This window comes from Malaclemys terrapin, chromosome 7 (genome assembly GCF_027887155.1).
Source record: "Malaclemys terrapin pileata isolate rMalTer1 chromosome 7, rMalTer1.hap1, whole genome shotgun sequence".
Classification (NCBI taxonomy): Eukaryota; Metazoa; Chordata; order Testudines; family Emydidae; genus Malaclemys; species Malaclemys terrapin.
In genome coordinates, this window is record NC_071511.1 from 74,798,085 (window position 1) to 74,822,140 (window position 24,056).

General features: G+C 42.8%; 1 protein-coding gene across 1 annotated transcript in view; it reads right to left on the reverse strand.

Annotated features, from left to right (window-relative positions):
• BMPR1A (bone morphogenetic protein receptor type 1A) overlaps positions 1 to 24,056 on the reverse strand; it is a 178,646-nt gene that overhangs the window by 50,198 nt on the left and 104,392 nt on the right. The window contains exons 3-4 of the mRNA XM_054034411.1: positions 23,395 to 23,609; positions 2,633 to 2,795 (exon numbers count right to left, since the gene is read on the reverse strand). Of these exons, the coding sequence (XP_053890386.1) occupies positions 2,633 to 2,795; positions 23,395 to 23,461 (230 nt within the window). The 5' untranslated portion in view covers positions 23,462 to 23,609. The remainder of the gene's footprint in view (positions 1 to 2,632; positions 2,796 to 23,394; positions 23,610 to 24,056) is intronic.

Sequence of the window (24,056 nt, forward strand, 5' to 3'; positions counted from 1 at the left end):
CTGAAGTGTGGCTGAAGCATAGGATTTCAGACCAAAAATCGAGTCTCTTGTGGTCCTTACTGTACAGGGTGGACTTTGAGTTATGTTATCTGCCTCCCCAATTTATTTACCTACAAAGACCCAAAGTCAGGGTTATCTGTCCATGTAGAAGCTGATAAAAATCACTAACATAACGCATAAATGGGAGCTCTATGCATAGCACTGCTATATCACCTGACTTTTAAGCAGTACAGGGAATATAACTCCCTCAACACAGGTCTCAACAGGCAGAAAAAAAAATCTGTTAACTTTTTAAAAGTACTTGCAATGTAAGTGTATCTACCGAATTAATAGCCTTGGATCTCAATAGTTTATGCTTTAACAAAAAGACAATTAACATTTAAATTTTACAGATATGCTTGTGCACAGTGGGGATAGAAGGTAGAATCTGTATATTTTTGAGTATTTTACCATAAACATATTGCTCAAATAGAATGCATAAGTGCTGTTAAATTCTCCAGTAGTAGCAATAGTATATGATAATAGTTTCATATGCACTGGTTATAGACCAGTGAAAGAAAAATGCTGCAAGGATTATATTAAAAACCAACACCAGAGGGAGATAAAAAGCAACAAAATTTCTGATAGTATAAAGGAATTTAAAACTAAAATCATAATCCTTACCTCTAGTTTAGTGTCTTCTAAATTTAAAAGTCATAAAACTGAAAGTTGTGTATCATTTGTTCCAAAGATATGAAATTCCCTCAGATAAATCTAGATAAACTGTTTCAGATACAAGAGGCTGTAGCTAAAAGGACATTTCCCCTATTATTTATATCTTAATACATTTAATAACACAGTGATGACTAATAATACTTTGCAGCTTCTGTGGAAGGCCCTCAAGGAATTTTACAAACAATTATTTTAACATCACAATTCTTATACAATACAGATGAGGATTATTCTTTCAATTTTAGAAATAAGGAGAGTGAGTCTCAGAGAAGCTAGATGACTTGCCCAATGGGACAAAGAAAGGCTGTGGAAGAGTAAAAAATATAACCTAGATTCTCTTGACCACCATATTCCTGGCTGGATTCTTAGTATATGGTGACTTTCTAAAATATGGGAAGCCTGTGACACATTTATAAAAATGGGTATATGCACATTTTAATATCTGTATCAAAATGAAGGTGCAAACTGTATAAAAAAGTAATAATATAAAAATATAAATTGTTATGTATCTCTGAAGTGTAATGTAAAATTATTCCAAAATTCCAACTGTATCAAAATGAAGGGGACTATCAAGGGAAAAGGGAGTGAGAGAAGGACCTCAAATGTCTCTGTTGGTTGGGGAGAGGGTGTTAAGGAGAAGAAACACAGATGGCGTAAGGAAGACTGAAATAAAGGAGAAGAAAAGAAAGATGGGAAACTGCAAAACAATTTTTAAATCATTACTCAAAACGACCACAAAAACCTAAGTAAGTTCAAGCTACAATTCCATCTTGGGGCTCTGGTGACATGAACAACTACTTAAGCTTTGCTCTTGTGGCCTATCACCACCAGACTTCTTCAGTGCAATTAGAGATATATTTTAATAGCTGGGGGAGCACTGGGCTGATTCTCCAGGCGATTATGCCACTGTGTGTATAAACAGAGCAAAGTGAACTTAGGCTGGCTGGAAATAGCTGGTGGAGAATTCTTCCTCTACACAGCTCTACACTAGCAGAAAGCTGGAGAAGGCAGCGCTGTCACTTTGTGCCAGACTCCCCACTCAGCATTAGTGGATGGAGGGAACATGGTTTGGTGGTAGGACATGGGTAAGACGAGGAGGGGAGCAACACCTCTGTTACAGCCACTTCCTTCACTGTCATGCCAGTAGTGCGAATTAGGGCTGTTGCTGTTCAGCCTAACTTGCATAAAGGCCAAGTGAACCTGAAAAAAGGAACTACGGCCTGAGATCTGCCAACATTACTTTATTCGACAAGAATCACAGCCATTATTACCAAACATTAACATTCAATATTTATACTTTATATTCTGTTTACTAAAACATTCTCTTCAATTCACCAGATGTGTAATTAATGCAAAAAACTATCTTAATGGAACTTAAACCTATTGAAGTTAAAAGGCTCTCTCTGTTCTTCCTCACAAACTCTTCTAGACCTTTGATTCAGAGGTTCTCTTTGGGATTTTCTCGTTCCAATCTATCCTTATTACTGCTACTGATGCATATGTAATACGAAAAAACTTGAATTTAGTAATTACATAACAAGGGGCAATATGACATTTTGAGCACTAGTTGTATCAATATACAAGAAAATTTACATGAAACATTACCGAGAGTTTTACATTTTGGCCATGTATTACCTATTGTAGCTTCAACTGGATAAGTTTTTTATAATTTTGCCCTAAAGACAGTGTTGTTGGAACAAAAGGACTGGTTGTTACCACTCCCTAAATAGTTCCACTTCTGTGATGGGAGAAATCATGAATGCACACGCTATCCTGAGAGCAGTTTTGTATCCTTTTAGGGAAAAGATTCTATAGAAACAAGTAAATCTAATCAAATAGCTTGACAAAGTTCTAACGATAACATTAGAGAGAAAGAACCAAAAACTTTCCCAAACTTCTATATCTTGTGCACACTACTTACATGCATGTGTTATTAATAGCATCATCCGGACAATGTCCTGAACAGTAGCACTGTAGAAAAGGTAAGGTGTCCTCGGGAGCCAATGTTACTCCATTTGCCTGTTTCTTCTGGTCAGGATTTGTCTTCATTCCTGTGCCATGGAGCACGCTGTCTAGATTTTGCCCTGTGTAAAAACATAAAAAGATTTTTTTCCATATATGCTCTTCTTTTGCAACTAGATGAAGATATTCATCTACAGTGAAATGCAAAGTACTAGCAAATGGTAATACAAATTGGTTTGAGGATTATACAGTACACAGACGAAAGAAAATTTATTTGAATAGGAATTGTGGGTTAGCTCCATATTTCTGAGATAAACTAGTTACACTGGTCTACAATTTTTGAGAAGTCGTCTGCTTCAGAGATAAAATGTGCTATTTATTATGTATTTTGATGTGCTGAATTCAAATATGACAATTAAAACAACTGGCTACTGTTTCTAAGATATTTAAGTTTTTACATTTTATGTCTATGTATATTGTGTAGATAAAGTTTTAATCATAAATTGTAAACCTAGGTCTTTTCATGTGTTTATGGTTGCTTTACATGATAATGTTTCACCTGTCCTGTTTATGTAACACTTTAAAAATCAGCAAAAGGGTTATATAAATAAAATTTATTATGAAACAAAAGGCAAAAAACTATTATGTATATAGTTTAGTCCTATGCAGTGTCTACTCGGCGCTTCTTGGCTTGTCTCTTGTATTCATTAAATGGAGCATCTCTTGTCACTGTCCAGCAATAGTCTGCAAGCATTGATGGGCTCCATTTGCCCTGATAGCGTTTCTCCATTGTTGCAATGTCCTGGTGAAATCGCTCGCCGTGCTCGTTGCTCACTGCTCTGCAGTTCGGTGGAAAAAAATCTAGATGAGAGTGCAAAAAATGTATCTTTAGTGACATGTTGCAACCAAGGCTTTTGTATGCCTTGAGGAGGTTTTCCACCAACAACCTGTAGTTGTCTGCCTTGTTGTTTCCGAGAAAATTTATTGCCACTAACTGGAAGGCTTTCCATGCCGTCTTTTCCTTGCCACGCAGTGGATGGTCAAATGCATCATCTCGAAGAAGTTAACGAATCTGAGGACCAACGAAGACACCTTCCTTTATCTTAGCTTCACTTAACCTTGGAAATTTTCCACGGAGGTACTTGAAAGCTGCTTGTGTTGTTTTGTCAATGGCCTTGACAAAGTTCTTCATCAGACCCAGCTTGATGTGTAAGGGTGATAAAATCTTCCTTGATTCAACAAGTGGTGGATGCTGAACACTTTTCCTCCCAGGCTCCAATGACTGTCAGAACGGCCAATCTTTCTTGATGTAGTGGGAATCTCTTGCACGACTATCCCATTCGCAGAGAAAACAGCAGTACTTTGTGTATCCAGTCTGCAGACCAAGCAAGAGAGCAACAACCTTCAAATTGCCACAAAGCTACCACTGATGTTGGTCATAGTTTATGCACCTCAAAAGTTGTTTCATGTTGTCATAGGTTTCCTTCATATGGACTGCATGACCAACTGGAATTGATGGCAAAACATTGGCATTATGCAGTAAAACAGCTTTAAGAGTCGTCTTTGATGACTCAATGAACAGTCTCCACTCATCTGGATCGTGAACGATGTTGAGGGCTGCCATCACACCATCGATGTTGTTGCAGGCTACAAGATCACCTTCCATGAAGAAGAATGGGACAAGATCCTTTTGACGGTCACGGAACATGGAAACCCTAACATCACCTGGCAGGAGATTCCACTGCTGTAGTCTGGAGCCCAACAGCTCTGCCTTACTCTTGGGTAGTTCCAAATCCCTGACAAGGTCATTCAGTTCACCTTGTGTTATGAGGTGTGGTTCAGAGGAGGAAGATGGGAGAAAATGTGGGTCCTGTAACATTGACGGTTCAGGACCAGAAGTTTCATCCTCTTCCTCTTCCTCGTCTGACTCAAGTGAGAATGATTCTGGTGCATCAGGAACTGGCAGTCCTTCTCTGTGGGATACTGGGCGTCTAGCTGATGGAATGTTTGGATAATGCACAGTCCACTTTTTCTTCTTTGACACACCTTTCCCAACTGGAGGCACCATGCAGAAGTAACAATTGCTGGTATGATCTGTTGGCTCTCTCCAAATCATTGGCACTGCAAAAGGCATAGATTTCCTTTTTCTGTTCAACCACTGGCGAAGATTTGTTGCACATGTGTTGCAGCACATGTGTGGGGCCCACCTCTTGTCCTGATCTCCAATTTTGCAGCCAAAATAAAGGTGATAGGCTCTCTTAACCATAGTGGTTATACTGCGCTTTTGTGATGCAAAAGTCACTTCACCACAAACATAGCAGAAGTTATCTGCACTGTTCACACAAGTACGAGGCATCTCTGCTCACTTTGGCTAAACAGAAATGTGTCTCTTTGCAAAATCAAACACTGACAAATAAGAGAGCACAACACTGTATGATTTCTAGAGCTGATATAGGGCAATTTGTTCAGCAGAGTGGGGTAAGCTTCGTTTAGATTGCATCATCCATGACTTCTAGGAATAACATGATGCAATTCATATCATGTATGATGCAATACCAGCTTCAGATTGCATCATTCATTGTTTTGCCTAAAAAGCAAGTACTGTCCAAACCCAGTCATAGATTTATTCACAGATCCAGTCAAAGATGTATTTTAGTCATTTCTGGTTTAAATTGAGATCCCTTCCCTTTATAACTCACTTATCCTCCGCCATTCCCAAGTCAAGGGTCGTATATACTGACCCAATAGCATATCTTGAAAACTAGAGCCAATCAACAATTTTAAGCATCATTTTCGTTCTCAGTGACCCAGAATTAGTAAAGTTTGACTACATTTATTTCAGAAGCATTTTGGCTGTAGAGCAGTGTTATTAGTGAAATTCTGAAACATACTGATCAACCAGCAGATCTCTTATTTATGGTGTGTATATTTTGTGCCATTTACAATCAATGTAAACAGAAGAAGGATACCTTTCACTTGTAAAAACTCATGTGCAATGGAAGAGTGAAAATATATGAATTCTCTTTCTAAGCAAGCCCTTTACATTCACATATGTTTTTAGAACCAAAGTACTGGCGGCTTGAGAACCACACCAAGACAATTGCTTTGTGGGGGAGCTAAAGGTACTTAACCTGTAAGTTTTTCTTCTCTTTAGTCATTTCACTGGATTTCCACACTTGCGTCTTTATTTTCCAACTGAGAACTCTGCAGGACTAAAATAATCTTTGTTCTCAATCAACTGAAATACAACTTGCACATCCACAATGCTTAAATATATTGTCAGTGAGCCGAAGTAATGCTCCAAGTGTCCTCAACTTCTCTGGGCTAAAAAATGACTGAACAATAGTTTTTCCAGGCTCAGATCACTGGAGTGCCACTGAGAGTGGAGGTGGTGGCATAAACAGATCGAGCTGACCTCCCACCATCGTGGAGCATCAGGAGGGGAGCTACCAGGTTCATTCCCCTAGCAGCTACCTCAGCAGGCATACCTCTTGTACTTCACTGGTTGACAGACTCTCTCTGCTTCCCTTCCACTTCCTGCCCACACCTATGCTACCCATATTAACATCCCCATTAGGAAATATCCCTATTCATACAAAGGGGCCAATGTGATCCTTAAATGTATAAACAGGGGATTCTTGAGAAGGAGTAAAGAGGATCTATTACCCCTTTACTTGGTAGTGGTGTGACTGTTACTGGAATACTGTGCTCCGTTCTGGTGCCCACAAATCAAGAAGGACGTTGATAAAATTGGAGAGGCTTCACTGAAGAGCTAAGAGAATGATTAAAGGATTGAAAAATATTTTTTAAAGCGAAAGACTCAAGGAGCTCAATCTATTTAGTTTAACAAAGAGAAGGTTAAAGGGTAATTGGATCATAGTCTATACCAGAGGAGGCAGGAGGGGTGTGGCGGGGGCTCAGGGCAGGGAGTGCAGGAGATGTGCAGGGTGCAAAAGAGGGCTCAGGGCAGGGAGTTGGGGTGTGGGGTGCAGGAGGGGTGAGGGGTGCGGCAGGGGGCTCAGGGCAGGGAGTTGGGGTGCAGGGTGCAGGAGGGAGTGCGGGGTGTGACAGACGGTTGGGGTTCAGGCAGGGGGCTCAGGGCAGGGGGTTGGGGTGCAGCAGGGGGTTGGGGGTGCAGGCAGGGGGCTCAGGGCAGGGGGTTGGGTGCAGGAGGGATGTGGGATGCAGCAGGGGGCTCAGGGCAGGGGATTGGGGGGCGGGGTGCAGGAAGGCTTCGGGCTCTGGCCCGGAGCCACTTACCTAAAGCGACTCCGGGGTGGCAGTGGCGCGCACGGGGGCCAGGGCAGGCTGCCTGCCTGCCCTGGCCCTGCACCGCTCCGTGATGCAGCTGGAACCATGTCCGTGCGGCCCCTGGAGGAGGGGGGATGCAGGGCTCTGTGCGCTGCTTGCCGCTCCTCCAGGTACCTCCCCCGAAGCTCCCATTGGCCACGGTTCCCCATTCCCGGCCAATGGGAGCTGCAGGAGGCGGTGCCTGGAAACCAGGGCATCACACAGAGCCCTCTGCTCTCCCCCCGTCCGCAGGGACGTGATGCCAGCCGCTTCAGAGAGCGGCGCAGGGCTCAAGGGGGGCAATCCCGCGGGTGTAGTTTGCCCACCCCTGGCCTGGAGGTAGGCCGGGGGGTGCACGGGCCGCAGGAAATAGGCCCGCGGGCTGCATGTGGCCCGTGGGCTGCATGTTTGAGACCCCTGGTCTATATCTATCTATCTGGGGAACAAATTTGATAACAGGCTTTTCAATCTAGCAGACAAAGATATAACAAGGTCCAAAGTGTAATTAACCAAACCAAACCAAAGGGTTGGGGAGGATTCTCCATCACTGGCAATTTTAAAATCAAAATTAGATGTTTTTATCAAAGTTATGCTGTTGTTCAAACAGGAATTAAATTCAGGAAAGTTCTACACCCTGTGTTCTACAGGAGGTAAGACTAGATGATCACAGTGGTTCTGTCTGGCTTTATAATCTATGAATTTCTCACCCTCTACTAATGTCCATGGCTCACATGTCCTCAGAGGGTGAACTGAGGTTTGCAGACATCACGTCCTGATCCAGTGAATCTTGCACTTTTGCAGTGGAAGTTTGCAACAGTCTTGTGTTGGAAGCTTAAGATGCTGGAAAGGGAGTCCAGCATATATGACTGTGACTGAATCCACCCCCCTGTATTCACACCCTACACAACACTACAATAATCTCTGAACAGCATGTGCTTTGTCAGGTATCATTTGAAAGCTAATAAATTGCTGGTCAAAAATATCATGGTGAAATGTAGGTAGCAACATTATATGTAAATCATGACTGAAGTGTGTTTACCAGACAAGTCTGGGGAGTAGGTAAACCTGTTTCTCAAAGGACAAGCTGACGCCTCTGCTCAGGTGTCATCAAAGCTGATGTGCAATCACCTGTCAAGAAGCCATTCTTATGCAAAGAAGCGGGGAAGGAACAGATTGAGCTGCATTTTAGCAAACAGCAGGATGGAACCTCTCACCACCAGACTCCTTGTCTCTGACCTCCCAGTGGGAATGAACTTTATCTAGGGGTAACCATCAGGAAAATGTATTTCAAAGATGGACTGAACTATAAAAGTGAGGGGCAAAAACACTCCAAGGTATCTCTCCCTATCCATCTCTCCCTTTTACCTAAGATGACAAAAGCCACAGCCTTTGGACTTTGGGGGCAGATCCCGGCCTGAGAATTTGGTCAGCAATGTTACTGGGAACATGTTAAAGGACTTCATCTTGAACCAATTCTAGTTTCGTAAGTTTTAGTACTAGGAAACATTTTATCTTTATTTCTCTTGTAACCATTTCTGATTTTAATACCTTTTGGAGTGTGTTGGGGTCACCCTGCAAGTGGTAACCAGGGTTGGTGGAAACCAGAATGTGACTGGAGTGTGCTGGGCACGCTGCAATATACACAGATATTCACGGTGTGACCCGCATGCTGCCTGGCTGTTTGTGAGGGGTCCAGGTTAGGAGTTACAGCAGCAAAGCAAGGTTGCAAGACAAGGGTGACACACACCCCTCACTGGTCTGGATTGTGCCCTGGAATGTCATAATGGCATCTTTAGAAAAATCCAGTTACAACTCAGTGGACAGAAATATGTCTACTCAAAAAGCAGTATGACTTTTACTAAACTGTACACATTTATTTTGTCTTCAAATGTCAATCCTGAACAGAAAAGTCCGTTAAAAGGGCCTATTTCACAGATTGATATGATTCCCTGTCAAATCCACCAAGACCTAACTTTACAGTAATAAGGACATCGTTCTAACATTATATTTCATCCTCTTAAAACGGTATGCTAGATTAGTCCTTATACTTTACACAGCCGCATGCGAGATGAAATACTTGTGAAACTTGATCTCATTTCTCTCATCACACAGACTTGCAGACTTCACCACCAGATTAGTATAGCATACTGAGTGTATTTTCCAGCTGCAACTATTTACTTTCCAGTAAGTAAAGAAAGTGTGTCTAGTTCAGACCTTACTAATAAAAAACAAACCCCGAAAACAATGGCAAAAAGTTACAGCAAAACTTCCCATGTCTTACATTATAATATTAATATTCCACTAGTCTCACCAATGTTCTTATGTTAGAAATATTTCAAATAAACACATGACTAAGAAAGGTGCTTGTAAATATAAATGAACATTATGCTCAAGGCTCAGTGTGCTATGCAGCATGTTAGACTTAAGTGTGCACCAGGTACCATGATTTATGTGGCAAGTATCCTGAATTTATTCAGCACTGACACCTCCAATCTCTTTCCCTTCTATTTAACTCTGCTGTAGTTCCCTTCTTAACAAGTCTGAAATGTCATCTCAGTACCAGATTGCTGCTGATATAATGAATGTGGAAACAGAGTACTTAAGAGACACTACATAACTGATCAATTTAGAGAACAGACTATGTAGCTCCTCCTTTTAGTCTTCACTGAAAGAGGAAACCTCAGTAGAGGTGTTTTCTTGTTGCCTTTTATGTCTCTAGCTAGTTTAAGCTTGTTTTGTGTCTTGGCCTTTCTAATTTTGTCCCTACATGCTTGTGGTTGTTTAGGTCAAATTACAAAGGATGAATATAGTTTCCACTTTTTGTAGGACTCTTTTTTGAGTTTCAGAACATTGAAGATCTACTGGTTAAGCCAGCGTGGTCTCTTGCCATACTTCCTACCTTCCCTATGCACTGGAATAGTTTGCTCTTGTGCACTTAATAATGTCTCTTTGAAAAACTGCCATCTCTCTTGAACCTTTTTGTCATCTTAGACTTGGTCCCCATGGGATCTTACCTACCAACTCCCTGAGTTTGCTAAAGTCTGTCTTCTTGAAATCCATTACCTTTATTGTGCAGTTTTCCATCTTACCATTCCTTACAATCATAAAATCTATTGTTTCATGATCACTTTCACCCAAGCTGCCTTCCACTTTCAAATTCTCAACCAGTTCCTCCCTATCTGTCAAAATCAAATTAGAAGAGCCTCTCCCCAGTTGCTTTCCACACCTTCTGAAATAAAAAAAATATGCACCAATGCATTCCAAGAACTTGTTGGATAATCTGTGTCCTGCTGTATTATTTTCCCAACAGACGTCTGGGTAGTTGAAGTCCCCATCACCACCAAGTCCTGTTGTCACACACTGTACCATATGATAAATTTTGTACAAGTTATGCCTTGTGAGGTATCATTTGAAAACCTGGGTGGATAAAATCCAAGTTTAAAAAAAAAATAAATCATTGATTTTTTAAATTTAAATTGGATTTTTTTGATAAAATGCTTTTTGAGGAAAAAACCTATCTAACGATAGTTTTAATTAAGATACATTATAGCTCAAAGATATCTCATCATGGAATAGGGACTATAAATTCTAATTCTATAGTATGAGACAATATATTCATGTAATGTTTAAGAAAAGTTTTGTAAATGAGTTCCAATAGTTCATGGATTAGGGACCCAATTTTATGGAGTTCCAGGAGCTTCTGTATAGATTATTAAGGTTAAACTTTCTATCTACCGATGGGACTCAGTGCTCAGTCTAGAAGAGATGCTTAGTTTTTCAGTTCTCAAACTGTGGATTTATGTCTCCAGAGATAACATGCTTGTTAACAGCAAAACTGTTATATATAACATAATATAAATACTGTATAGAGGTGAGAAATAACAGACCTCATCCCTATTGTCCCTCTGCAAATTTGTGTACACAGAGTCAATGTCTTACCTCTCTCTAAAAGTGCAAAGTTTCAAAAAGTTCAGTGAATAGAAGATTGTTGGGGGCGGAATAGATCTAAAATATTTCATTTAACTATTTTAGTTAAAAACAATTTTAACAAAAACAGATTTTAAAAAACTTGAATGTTTAACTAAATTCAGAAATTCATATGCTTGTTTTGTTAAAATATTTTATGTTTGCTGTTGAAGAAAAAAATTCACAATACATAACGCTGTTGTTTTAGTTAAATAAAATAATTTAAATGTCTGTCTGGTAATGCTCTCCTCCTAATACAGCATGGCAAGACAATCCTCCAAATATTAATGATTAACCTGCTGAATTGGAGATAGTTCACCTCCCAATGACTTCATAAATATCTGCTTCAATTACCTTTGGTAAATGAAATAACCAATCATTCATTTTCTGATACAGCAGTAAAACGAACCTGAAAAGTTTTCAAAATAAATCACTTAAAAAATGTATACTGTGTACCTTCTGAAAATGAAACCTACATCTATCTCTGAGTTGTGAAGAATATGTATTAATGTTATAACAACCAACAAGAATGCCCTTTTATGTAGAAATCCATGATTAAATCGAGTCTTTCTGACTAGTGATTTTTAAATCAAATCCAACCTGCGTCTGTCTATAATCAACACAGTTCTGCCACATGTAAGTGGGTTGAAGCTGTTGCGCAGTCAGTTTTCCTCCCATAAAGGCATTACTACAAGAAGTGCTGGAGTAATGAAGAAGCTCTGTGAAACGGGGTTCTTTCACTCTCTGCTACCAAGTTGGAAATGACTGGAATGATCAGATGGCAGCATTTATACCGTGTAGACACTTTGAGTACTACACTAGTGGTTCTCAAACTAGGGCCACTGCTTGTTCAGGGAAAGCCCCGGATGGGCCGGGTTGGGCCGGTTTGTTTACCTGCGGCATCCGCAGGTTCGGCCAATCACGGCTCCCACTGGCTGCAGTTCGCCGCTCCAGGCCAATGGGGGCTGCAGGAAGGGCAGCCAGCATGTCCCTCAGCCTGTGCCGCTTCCTACAGCCCCCATTGGCCTGGAGCTGCGAACCGCGGCCAGTGGGAGCCGCGATCAGCCAAACCTGCAGATGCGGCAGGTAAACAAACCAGCCCGGCCCGCCAGGGGATTTCCCTGAACAAGCGGCAGTCCTAGTTTGAGAACCACTGTACTACACCAGAAGGGAACCTTGCTTCTGCCCTATCCTGCTATCGCAGCCTTAGGGGACAACATTCTTTAACAGCTGTGAGGAATGTTGTCAGGTAAGACCCAGAACTGAGAATCTGGGAAGACTATCTTTAAAGCAATTTGTAACCCCACTCCAAACCTTCCAGAGAAATTTTACTATGGAAAAAATGTATCATGCAAAATGAGAAGTGGAATAGTTTGATTTTGGTGAAGTTAGGGGGTGGAGTTGTAAATCAGGCTTGGAAAAGAAACTGAGCTTCAGTTTTAACAGCTACTATGGACGGTCTAGGAGACTTCCAAAATACTCCTTTCAAGGTACATCTGTTTGCAAAGAGTTGCTTACCAATGTATTGCTGGTAAATAATTTGACTTTTTAAAAAGGCATGTTTAGTGTAACAGTTCATACAAAACAACTTCATTACATATTTATGATTTCATAAAGTTCATAATTCAGCATGAGTTGCCATTTACTTATTTTGCTGTCTATAGAGATATGGGAAGTTCAAAGCTTGGCTGTACGCATCCTAATTGAGAGAGAAAATATCACAGTTTAATAATATATATTCTGGGACCTGGGCTTTGGGAAGTATGCAAACGTGAACTTTCTGGCAAGGAAGAAGGATTCACCTAACAAGAGAGTGGTCTGGCACAGAAATAACTATTTCTGATCCTCAGGAACTTTAGCATCAAATATGTCTTTGAAAGGAATCAATGACACCATACTAAAGACCTGCTACATAGTTGTGTCTGATCTAATTACAAGACAGAAAAAATTGACAAGGCAAGATGTTGTGTAGAGGGAAACTCGACACAAAATGCCTAAGAAACTTTCAGGATACCCTTTACTCCTGGTAGTCAAAGAAGAAGCAGCAGGAACTGTGTCAGCACATCAGTCTTAAATTATGGTTTTATAAAAGATTCAAGCTTACACAGTTTAAACAGCTGGTTTGGCCAAATCATCTTTATTTCAGAACAGTGTATCCACATAGGGAGTTATACCAGTATAACTATGGTAGAATCATTATTCTGATATAGCCATGCTGGTCAATTGTAGACAAACGCTTAGAATCTAATAATCTAACTACTAAGAATAAAAAGGATCCCTTTCTTGTTGTTTTTAATTTTTCCTCTCCTGTTGCTCTGAACAGGAATAATATTCTGGGAAAACCTTTCTGCAGTTTCACAGGCCAGTTCCTACTGGCTGGCTGGGTCAGCCTTCAGAGATGTGGCCAAACCCTGCCAACCTTGATTGACAGGTTTGGTTTCTGCCTCCAAAGAACTGCAAGAAGTAGTAAGACCCATTGTAATGAGTCTGTGGACCTTCCCTGCGAACAACAGCTAGACTGACTTTTTTATGAAGTTACTTTCATTTAAAGATTATTTTTGTATGTTGGGACACAGACTCTGAAAACCATCTGCTACAACAAAACTGAAATCTACCAGTTTTCTACCTAATACCAAGGTTGAAGACAGCAATGATTTAACATACACCGTTATGCGGATTTTGCTTTAGAATATTTTAGGTAACGTGCATATATATCAGCACTTTCCCTTTCAAAAACATCTTCAGCTTCTTGGAGTGTAAAGGAAGTGTCTTAATCACTTCACTGCTTTCTCAAGCCTGACAAATATAGAATAATATCGCCCTTCCAGTGACATCTCGTGTACCAAGCATGTGATCTCTGAAGACATTCATATGGATAACTGCCCTATTCTTTTGGAGCAAGGATCAGCAGATAAAAGTTAAACTAAACTTATATCTTAAATTATGTTTTAAAATTGAAATAGCCAAACTTAATTTTTTAATAGGCGAATAAAAAGAGAATGATGTTCTTCTGTGCAAAATTTCAGCAGAGGGCACATTTTTATAAACATAGGAGAATGAATAACAAAATACAGCACCTTTTCTAAAATCTTCAGTCCCTGCACTGTGAAATTATGGAACTAGGGTTCCATTTCTTTGGTAATAAAGCTGTTCCAATTAAGCCATATAGGAAATAGTTATGTGAAAAAAAGGATGTCTGTCTTTAACAATCACATCAACAACTTCCTCTTTGGGGTTTCCATGCTTTGAACAGCTCTGTAAGCTGAAATCTGCAGTGGTCAAAAGACACTCTCTCCCCAAGAAGCCATGGGTTTATTTTTATAGTGGCAACTCCTGGATTCCTTGTCTAGTCAGACTAGTAAGGAGTCATGAATGGGAACAAGGTGCACAGGTAGAGGACACTTTGTAACTGAATTCTGAAAGGGAGGAAGAAAAGGGGGGAGGGATAGCTCAGTGGTTTGAGCATTGGCCTGCTAAACCCAGGGTTGTGAGTTCAATCCTTGAGGGGGCCACTTGGGGATCTGGGGCAAAATCAGTCCTTGGTCCTGCTAGTGAAGGCAGGGGGCTGGACTTGATGACCTTTCAAGGTCCCTTCCAGTTCTAGGAGATGGGATATCTCCATTAATTTAATTTAATTTAATTTAATTTAATTTAAAAAAAATGAGTACTCCTCTAATGGTCGGACTAACCTATCTAGAATTCTAGAGTGAACCCGAGTCTCCTCTACCACTGGAGCTGAAGAGATGACCGGTCACCACAGCAGTACTGGTAGATAGTGCTGAGCAGGGCCGGCCTTAAGGCCGGGCAAACTGGGCCCATGCCTAGGGTGCCCCCAACAGGGGCTCGGGGCTTCCCCTTGCTGGCTGTGGCGGGACTTCACTTGGCCGCAGCGCGGACTCCTCTCTGGCTCCTCTCCAGCGCTGGGTCCACAGGCTTCTCCGTGATCCCGCCCTACTGGCCCCTCCCCTCTGTCCACTCACTCCTCAGCCAGCTGGCTGAGGGCTCCGGCTCCACCCCCCACCCCTCCCAGGAGCCCAGTCCATCACTGGCGGTGCAGCAGCCCGACCCAACCACTGCCTAGAGCGGAGCTTAGTCCCTCCGACCCTCACTGCCTGCACCACTTGGTCTCTGGCAGGGGAAGGGCCCCGCAGGGCCAGGCCAGGGCCAGGACAGAAACTTTCTCTCCTTGTGATGTGACATGTGAGTGAGCTGGGGGGAGCCCGTGAGGCCGGGCAGGAGGTGAGGGGGGAGCCGGCAAGGTTGGGAACAGAGTGGGGGGAAGGAAGGAGGATACCCAGAGAAGCTGGGAAGGCGGGGGAGCCAGGCTGGGCATTGAAGTCTGAATGTGGGGGGGGACAGGCATGGAAGGGAAGGACGGAAACAGTGAGATTTCTTGCTTTATTTCTCTTTGTGCTGTTTAGCACTGGTGAGCTGATTCCTTTTCTTATAGGTAATGTGCATATATGTCAGCACTTCCCCTTTTAAAAACATCTTCAGCTTCTTGAAGTGTAAAGAAAGTGTCTTAATCACTTCACTGCTTTCTCAAGATTGACAAATTTAGAATAACATCCCCCTTCCAGTGACATCTCGTGGCACCTCTTTACTTTTCAGGATTAGAGTGACATGCTATTTTAGGGAGAATGAAAGGCCATTTTTGGAAGGTGATAGCCCAGAGTGGTGGCAGGTAAGGGACTGAATGAGGGCTGGACTCAGCTACTGGTATCAGCTATTTCTTTTTTGTCATTCAAATGGATTTTGGGTCATGGCTGACATCCCAGCCATCATGTAAAACGCTCCCCTGTGGCCTTCTGACATGCACACAGAGGTATCTCACCCCCAAGTCCCTATCCTAGGAGGGGATGGGAGGGGAAAGGAGGGGGAAGGCTGCAGGGTCATGTCCCACCTCCATGCAACCAGTGGCCTATACTTACCACTGCCATGCTGGAGCCACCACATTTATTTATTGACAAATAAAAAATGCAGAATTTTAAAATATTGTGCACAGAATTTTTAATTTTTTGGTGCGGAATTCCCTCAGGAATATGGGGTGCTGGGGAGCTGTGAGAAGGGCACAGGGCAGTGGGGGAGGGTCTGTGAGTGGGAGGGCGCTGGTCAGAGATCTGCGGTGGAGCTCTCTGGGAGAGGGGCCACTGGGCATGGGTGTTGCTGGGCATAAGGCGGTGGGGGGCACTGGGCAGGGGGGGCAGTGAGGCAGGGCACACTGGCAGAGCAGGCCTGGGTTCAGGGCATGGGTGGGAGGGAAGTGCAGGGATTGGGGTAAAGGCGGCACTGTGCAGAGGTGAGGGGCAAAGGGGGCACAATGCAGGGGTTAGTGGCAAAGGGGGCGCAGGACAGAGGTGCAGGGGTTGGGGAGCCCATAGTGCCAGGGGAAATACCATGCCCACGGGGGTCGGGGCGTCAAAACACAAGTTCGCCCAGGGCATCATTTTCTGTAAGGCCAGCCTTGGTACTGAGGTATGGGGCACTCCAACAGCTGAGGAGAGTAACCGTGACTCAGGCTGCAAAGATACCATAAGATCACTCAGTATCAAAAATAACTTTGGCACAGAGTATCTCCACTGTAGGGTTAGTCACTGGAGGTATAGAGGTCAGGGTCATCAGAACTGGGTCACAGGTGTAATGTAGACCATCTCTGCCTGAGATGGTAATGTGTGTATCTGGTGACCAGATTTTGAGCTGTGTCTGCATGGCAAATTTGGGCCATGAAATGCCTTTTGGCTGAGTAAAGTGAGATGTATACATCATTTTACTGTCCAGGAGTCCTGGGGAGGGTGATCTAGACCTGTGCTTACTATGGGAATGTTAAAAGAAGAACAGGAGTACTTGTGGCACCTTAGAGACTAACAAATTTATTAGAGCATAAGCTTTCGTGGACTACAGCCCACTTCTTCGGATGCATATGGGAATGTTGTTCCTTCCTACTCCTTTCAGGTGACTAGGTGGAGGACTCAGTGCTCCTGCATGCTGAGACTCAACTTTGAGCTTCCAGGCTCTTCAAAGGAACCAAAACCTACATTGACAAAGGCTTGTAGAGCAACTGAGGAAGCCAGTTCAGACCAAGAAGGATCTTTTTTCTCTGGCTCTGAGGAGGCTTCTATTGAGCATTCCAAGATAAAGGGTTAAAGAGGGGTCTCTTGCCTTCTGTGTTCTCTTGGAGAAGGAGCAACAAATTGAGCATCTTTCAGGGACGTGTCCCTGTCCTAGGCACAAAAAGGCACTTATGAATGTCTGTAAAGCAGAAAGCTGCATCACAGGAAGAGCAAATTTTGAACCCCAAGGACTTGGTTTCAGCCATAGCAGCTAAACCTAGGTAACAAGGAAGTTCCTACTGTGACAGGTTTCCCTCAGGGCTGCCACCTGGAACTGGGTTACCACTGAGCCCCCAATCCACCAGCCTGGGATTCCTCTCACATAGTACTGCTGTGACAAGCTACAAAGCCCTCCAGCCTGCACTTTCACCAGCATACATACAGTAGGGGCACACCCAGCTGCAGTTACAAGCATGCTCTCTGACCAGCCCCTGCATGGGAAGGTTACTCCCAGCTCTTCAGCACCCATCCCCTCTGGAATATAAAGCTAGCTTGAACAGGAAACTGTACAGCATAAACTCATAAAATTTGCCCCCTCCCTCAATGTGAAGAGGAATATGCAACAACCTTTTGCCCCCGAGTTATGATTCCCACACACTTCCCTCCAACTCACTTGTTTAGATAAAGCAAAAACAAGTTTGTTAACTACAAAGGACAGATTTTAAGTGATTGTAAAGGATAGCGAACAGATTAAAGCAGATTACATAGCAAATAAACAAAAATGCAAACTAAACTTAATATACTAAATAGATTGAATATGAATAGCAGATTCATAGCAGAAGAATAACAGAGACTTGGTAGGATAACTCACATGACTGGAGTACCGTCATGGATGGATATACAGGTCTGTCTCATCTTACGCTGGGGTTACGTTCCACAGTCAGCGTGTTCAAGTGAAAACCAGGTATAGTCAAAATTACATTGAATGTAATGGCGGGTGGAATCGCCCACACTATAGGAACAGTATTTAAATTGTAATTTTTCTCTTTTTTGTTTTGTTTTTGCCGACCGCGTAAAGTTGAATTCGCGCATGTTAAATGCACGTAAGATGCGACAGACCTGTAAACTGTTCAGGAAAGACAGGCAGGGCAGAATAGGTAGGGGAGTTGCATTGTAGGTAAGAGAGCAGTATGACTGCTCAGAGCTCCAGGATGAAACTGCTGAAAAACCAGAGTCTCTGGATTAAGTTTAGAAGTGTGAGCAACAAGGGTGATGTCATGGTGGGAGTCTGCTAAAGACCACCAGATCAGGGGGATGAAGTGGACGAGGCTTTCTTCCAGCAACTAACAGAAGTTACTAGATCACAGGTCCTGGTTCTCATGGGGGATTCCAATCACATCTGCTGGTAGAGCAATACAGTAGTGCACAGACAATCCAGGAAGTTTTTGGAAAGTGTAGGGGACAATTTCCTGGTGCAAGTGCTGGAGGAACCAACTAGGGGCAGAGCTTTTCCTTACCTGCTGCTCACAAACAGGGAAGAATTAGTAGGGGAAGCAAAAGTGGATGGGAACCTGGGAGGCAGGGACCATGAGACAGTCGAGTTCAGGATCCTGACACAAGGAAGAAAGGAGAGCATCAGAATACAGACCCTGGACTTCAGAAAAGCAGACTTTGACTCCCTCAGGGAACTGATGGGCAGGATCTCCTGGGAGAACAACATGAGGGGGAAAGGAGTCCAGGGAAGCTGGCTGTATTTTAAAGAATCCTTATTGAAGTTGCAGAAGAAACCATCCCAGTGTGTAGAAAGAATAGTAAATATGGGAGGCGACCAGCTTGGCTTAACGGTGAAATCCTTGCTGATCTTAAACACAAAAAAGAAGCTTACAAGAAGTGGAAGATTGGACAAATGACCAGGAAGGAGTATAAAAATATTGCTCAGGCATGCAGGAGTGAAATCAGGAAGGCCAAATCACACTTAGAGTTGCAGCTAGCAAGAGATGTTAAGAGTAACAAGAAGGGTTTCTTCAGGTATGTTAGCAACAAGAAGAAAGTCCAGGAAAGTGTGGGCCCCTTACTGAATGAGGGAGGTAACCTAGTGATAGAGGATGTGGAAAAAGCAAAGGTACTCAATGCTTTTTTTGCCTCTGTCTTCATGAACAAGGTCAGCTCCCAGACTGCTGCACTGGGCAGCACAGCATGGGGAGGAGGTGACCAGCCCTCTGTGGAGAAAGAAGTGGTTTGGGACTATTTAGAAAAGCTGGATGAGCACAAGTCCATGGGGCTGGATGCGCTGCATCTGAGGATGCTAAAGGAGTTGGCGAATGTGACTGCAGAGCCATTGGCCATTATCTTTGAAAACTCATGGCGACCAGGGGAGGTCCGGATGACTGGAAAAAGGCTAATGTAGTGCCCATCTTTAAAAAAGGGAAGAAGGAGGATCCAGGGAACAACAGGCCAGTCAGCCTCACCTCAGTCCCTGGAAAAATCATGGAGCACATCTCAAGGAATCAATTCGGAAGCACTTCGAGGAGAGGAAAGTGATCAGTAATAGTCAGCATGGATTCACCAAGGGCAAGTCATGCCTGACTAGCCTAATTGCCTTCTATGATGAGGTAACTGGCTCTGTGGATGGGGGGAAAGCAGTGGACGTGTTATTAGCAAAGCTTTTGATACGGTCTCCCACAGTATTCTTGCCAGCAAGTTAAAGAAGTATGGGCTGGATGAATGGTGGATAGAAAGCTGTGGATAGAGGTGGATAGAAAAGCTGGCTAGATCGTCGGGCTCAACGGGTAGTGATCAATGGCTCCATGTCTAATTGGCAGCCGGTATCAAATAGAGTGCCCCAAGGGTCGGTCCTGGGGCCGGTTTTGTTCAATATCTTCATTAATGATCTAGAGGATGGCATGGACTGCAACCTCAGCAAGTTTGCAGATGACACTAAACTGGGAGGAGTGGTAGATACGCTGGAGGGTAGGGATAGGATACAGAGGGACCTAGACAAATTAGAGGATTAGGCCAAAAAAATCTGATGAGCTTCAACAAGGACAAGTGCAGAGTCCTGCACTTAGAACGGAAGAATCCCATGCACTGCTACAGACTAGGGACTGAATGGCTAGGCAGCAGTTCTTCAGAAAAGGACCATGGGGTTACAGTGGATGAGAAACTGGATATGAGTCAACAGTGTGCCCTTGTTGCCAAGAAGGCTAACGGCATTTTGGGCTGTATAAGTAGGGGCATTGCCAGCAGATTGAGGGACATGATCATTCCCCTCTATTTGACATTGGTGAGGCCTCATCTGGAGTACTGTGTCCAGTTTTGGGCCCCACACTACAAGGAGGATGTGGAAAAATTGGAAAGAGTCCAGTGGAGGGCAACAAAAATGATTAGGGGGCTGGAGCACATGACTTATGAGGAGAGGCTGAGGGAACTGGGATTGTTTAGTCTGCAGAAGAGAAGAACGAGGCGGGATTTGATAGCTGCTTTCAACTACCTGAAAGGGGGTTCCAAAGAGGATGGATCTAGACTGTTCTCAGTGGTACCAGATGACAGAACAAGGAATAATGGTCTCAAGTTGCAGTGGGGGAGGTTTAGGTTGGATATTAGGAAAAAGATTTTCACTAGGAGGGTGGTGAAGCACTGGAATGGGTTACCTAGGGAGGTGGTGGAATCTCCTTCCTTAGAGGTTTTTAAGGTCAGGCTTGACAAAGCCCTGGCTGGGATGATTTAGTTGGGGATTGGTCCTGCTTTGAGCAGGGGGTTGGATTAGATGACCTCCTGAGGTCCCTTCCAACCCAAATATTCTATGATTCTCACCCTAAGAGATTATACAAGCAGGCTGCAGATTCTTAAGGGGCAAGCTGCACTTGGGGGTTCCAAGCTGTAAAGCCAGGTGTTTTATTCACAGACCAAAAATCCCTTTAGCCTGGGTTCAGCACTTCCCCCAGTTCCGTCTTTGCTGCTCAGGTGTTTCCAGGAGTCTTCCTGGGTGAGGAGTGAAGAACGTCAGATGATGTCACTCCCTGACCCATACAGCCTTTGCATATGGCGGGAACCCTTTGCTCCCAAAACTTGGTTCCCAAACTGGTCCGTGGAAAAACACTGACATCCCAAGATGGAGTCCAGAGACATGTGGTCTCACCACATGTCCCTGCAGAGTCACAGCAGCCATCGCTCGGCGGCTGTCTGAAGCGCTCTCAGGAAGGCTCCCCAGGTGGGAGACAAGCCTCCCCCCAAGGCCCTCTGTTTTTTCCCCAATGGCCCACTGCCCTGAACAGGCCCTACCTTTCCCACCCACCCACCCTCGAAAGCATCCTGTCCAGTGGGCACCACCCAGATGCAACTACACCTGAAATACAGATACGTAGTTAATATTCATAAGCTCAGATACAAAAATGATACATGCATACAAATAGGACAAGCATATTCAGCAAATCACAACCTCTCCGACGACACCTTACATGACTTATCTTGCATAAAATACATCATAATTATGTCATAATGACATCACAACAATGTAACTGCGAAGAACTTGGGGTGCGTGTCACACCTACCACTAATAAAAAAACCCTGAAAAACCTATATTAACCTAACTATATAAAAGAGTAGCCAAGTCACAATGTGTGCAGAGAATCAGACAGGGGATCTGTCTCACCACCAAAGGAATTAAGAAGAAGAAAATGAGGGACAGCAGAGCCCTCTCTGCCCTTGATGCCTTCAGGTGGGACGGCACAGGGGCATCCAGGGCACACGCACCGGCCATCTTGTCTGACTTTCTGCACATTGCAGGCCACAGAACTTCACCCACCCACTCCTGTAATTGACCCCCTAACCTCTGCCTGGCTGAGTTACTGAAGTCCTCAAATCATGTCTTGAAGACTTCAAGTTACAGAGAAGAGCCATCACTTGAAGAACTACAAAATAAATAATTTCCCCTTTACATGTAAGTCCATCTTCGGAGGGCTCTTACTCTTGAAGAATAAGCAGCTCAAGTGACATCTAAAAATAAAACTGAGCCATCCATATGACATCAAGTAGTGATTGATGTGTGTCTGGAAAGAAGCTGCAAACCTGTTTACATATATGCACTAAATAATAGCAGTCAAATTGTCTAGAGTCCTGTTAACTGCACAGCTGTTTGGCAAAGCTATGATCAATGCAGAGGTACTGGAGCAGTCTGTAGACTTAGGAAAGAACTCTACTCTACTTCGTCTGACATGCATCTGACGAAGTGGGTATTCACCCACGAAAGCTTATGCTCCAATACATCTGTTAGTCTTAAAGGTGCCACAGGACTCTCTGTTGCTTTTTACAGATCCAGATTAACACAGCTACCCCTCTGATACTTGACAACTGTACTCTGGTATGCCCTGTGTATGCTTGTGAACGCCTCTGCAACCATAAAACTACAATTTTCCAGGTTTTTGAATGAAAGCTCAAATACTGAACAAACTGACGCTATAGGTCTCGTCCTCTCAACAGAAGATTTCTCCTTGCCCCTTAGTGGATGCACATATAGCACATCTTCTCTTAGGTATGCTCTTAAACATAACAGAAACACTGATGTACATGCATAGTACTTGATTTCCAAAATCTCACAGCTTGCGCAAATGAAAAGCAGTTTCCCCGCTACAACAAGGCCATAAACTACCACTCAATAAATATTTCTATGCTAAACTGCAACTTCCACACTTCAACCATCAAGGTTGTAGTAACGGACCACTCAAAATAAGGGTTGTGAAGTGCTGAGACTAGAGTAGAAGCAGCCCTCCTGGTTCCCAGTCATTTACATGTTCCCTTAGGCTCGGAAGCTTTTTCCGCAAGGAAAGCAGCAGGAAGATCCCGTTTACCACCACACCCTAGTTTCCCAAAACACTTGGAAGTACTAATTTGAAACGTTTAGGGTAAGTAATGATGCACATACGTAATGAACTTAGCAAAAAGCTACTGCATATGTTTAGAACGTGGATAGTCATCTGCAATTCTGGGTACTTCTTTGTACCATTTGAGGCTGACTGATCACTTGTCCATAGTAACATCAATACATGCCTATGATATCAGACCCATAAAGAAAATACAAGTTATCCACATTTGTGTAAGGAAATATAAATAAAATCTTCCCTTTTATGCAGACATGATACCAATCACCATTAGTGAGACCCACTCATGCACACTGAGAAAGATAGAAAAGATCTAACATTTAAATCAATTTATACACTTGTCACTAAATTTACTCCCTCACAATTTTCTAACACAAATGTGCAACTGATTAGCCACACAAACTTTACTCTTGTAAAAGAACAGTACTGTACATTCAGATATTTGAAAGGACCCATATCATAAAACCACTGGAATTTATAGCCACTCCAAATGAAAGATTATTAAAAAAACAATGAGATTTAAACAAATATGAATTTACCTTGAACATGAAGACTGATGAACAGATAGGCTCCCAGTAATCTGACGTATACTTTCAGTTGAGTCATAGTTCACTTTTAATCCTTCCCGTGCACTGTCACCCTTAGCAACTGGCCCTGCTGCTTGACAAATTTTAAACGTGGTTTGTTCAGTGAAGCCTGATGAGATTTGGCGGCTGACAGTAGTGATGATTTAATAAATATTCCAACTTGTCTCCTGAAAGAAAGTGAAATTAAGGTGTTTAGCAAAAGTTTAAAATTCCTCCAAGCCTTCTGAAACATTAAAAAAAAAAAAAAAAAAAGGGAAAAAAATGCAGAAAATGTTTTCAGTGGACAGAACATAACTAGCCTACTGAATACATTAAGATTAGCCCCAACATAAATGCTAGTTTTAATTATCCTAAGATTTACTATTCAAACTATATAACAAAATACTTGGGAATACAACACGTGGTTCAAAATTACATTCTAAAATGTGTATCAAGATTATTAGCACACAACAGATGACTGTGTAATTCAGGCTCACATATAGGTATCATGCGGTTGACTACATTAGCGTGTAAAGTCTGTTTAAAAATTGTTATATCTAAACCTATTATAATTTATTCCTATTATACTACTAAATAGTGAGCAAGAACTTTTATCTATAATTTGCCAGGTCTCT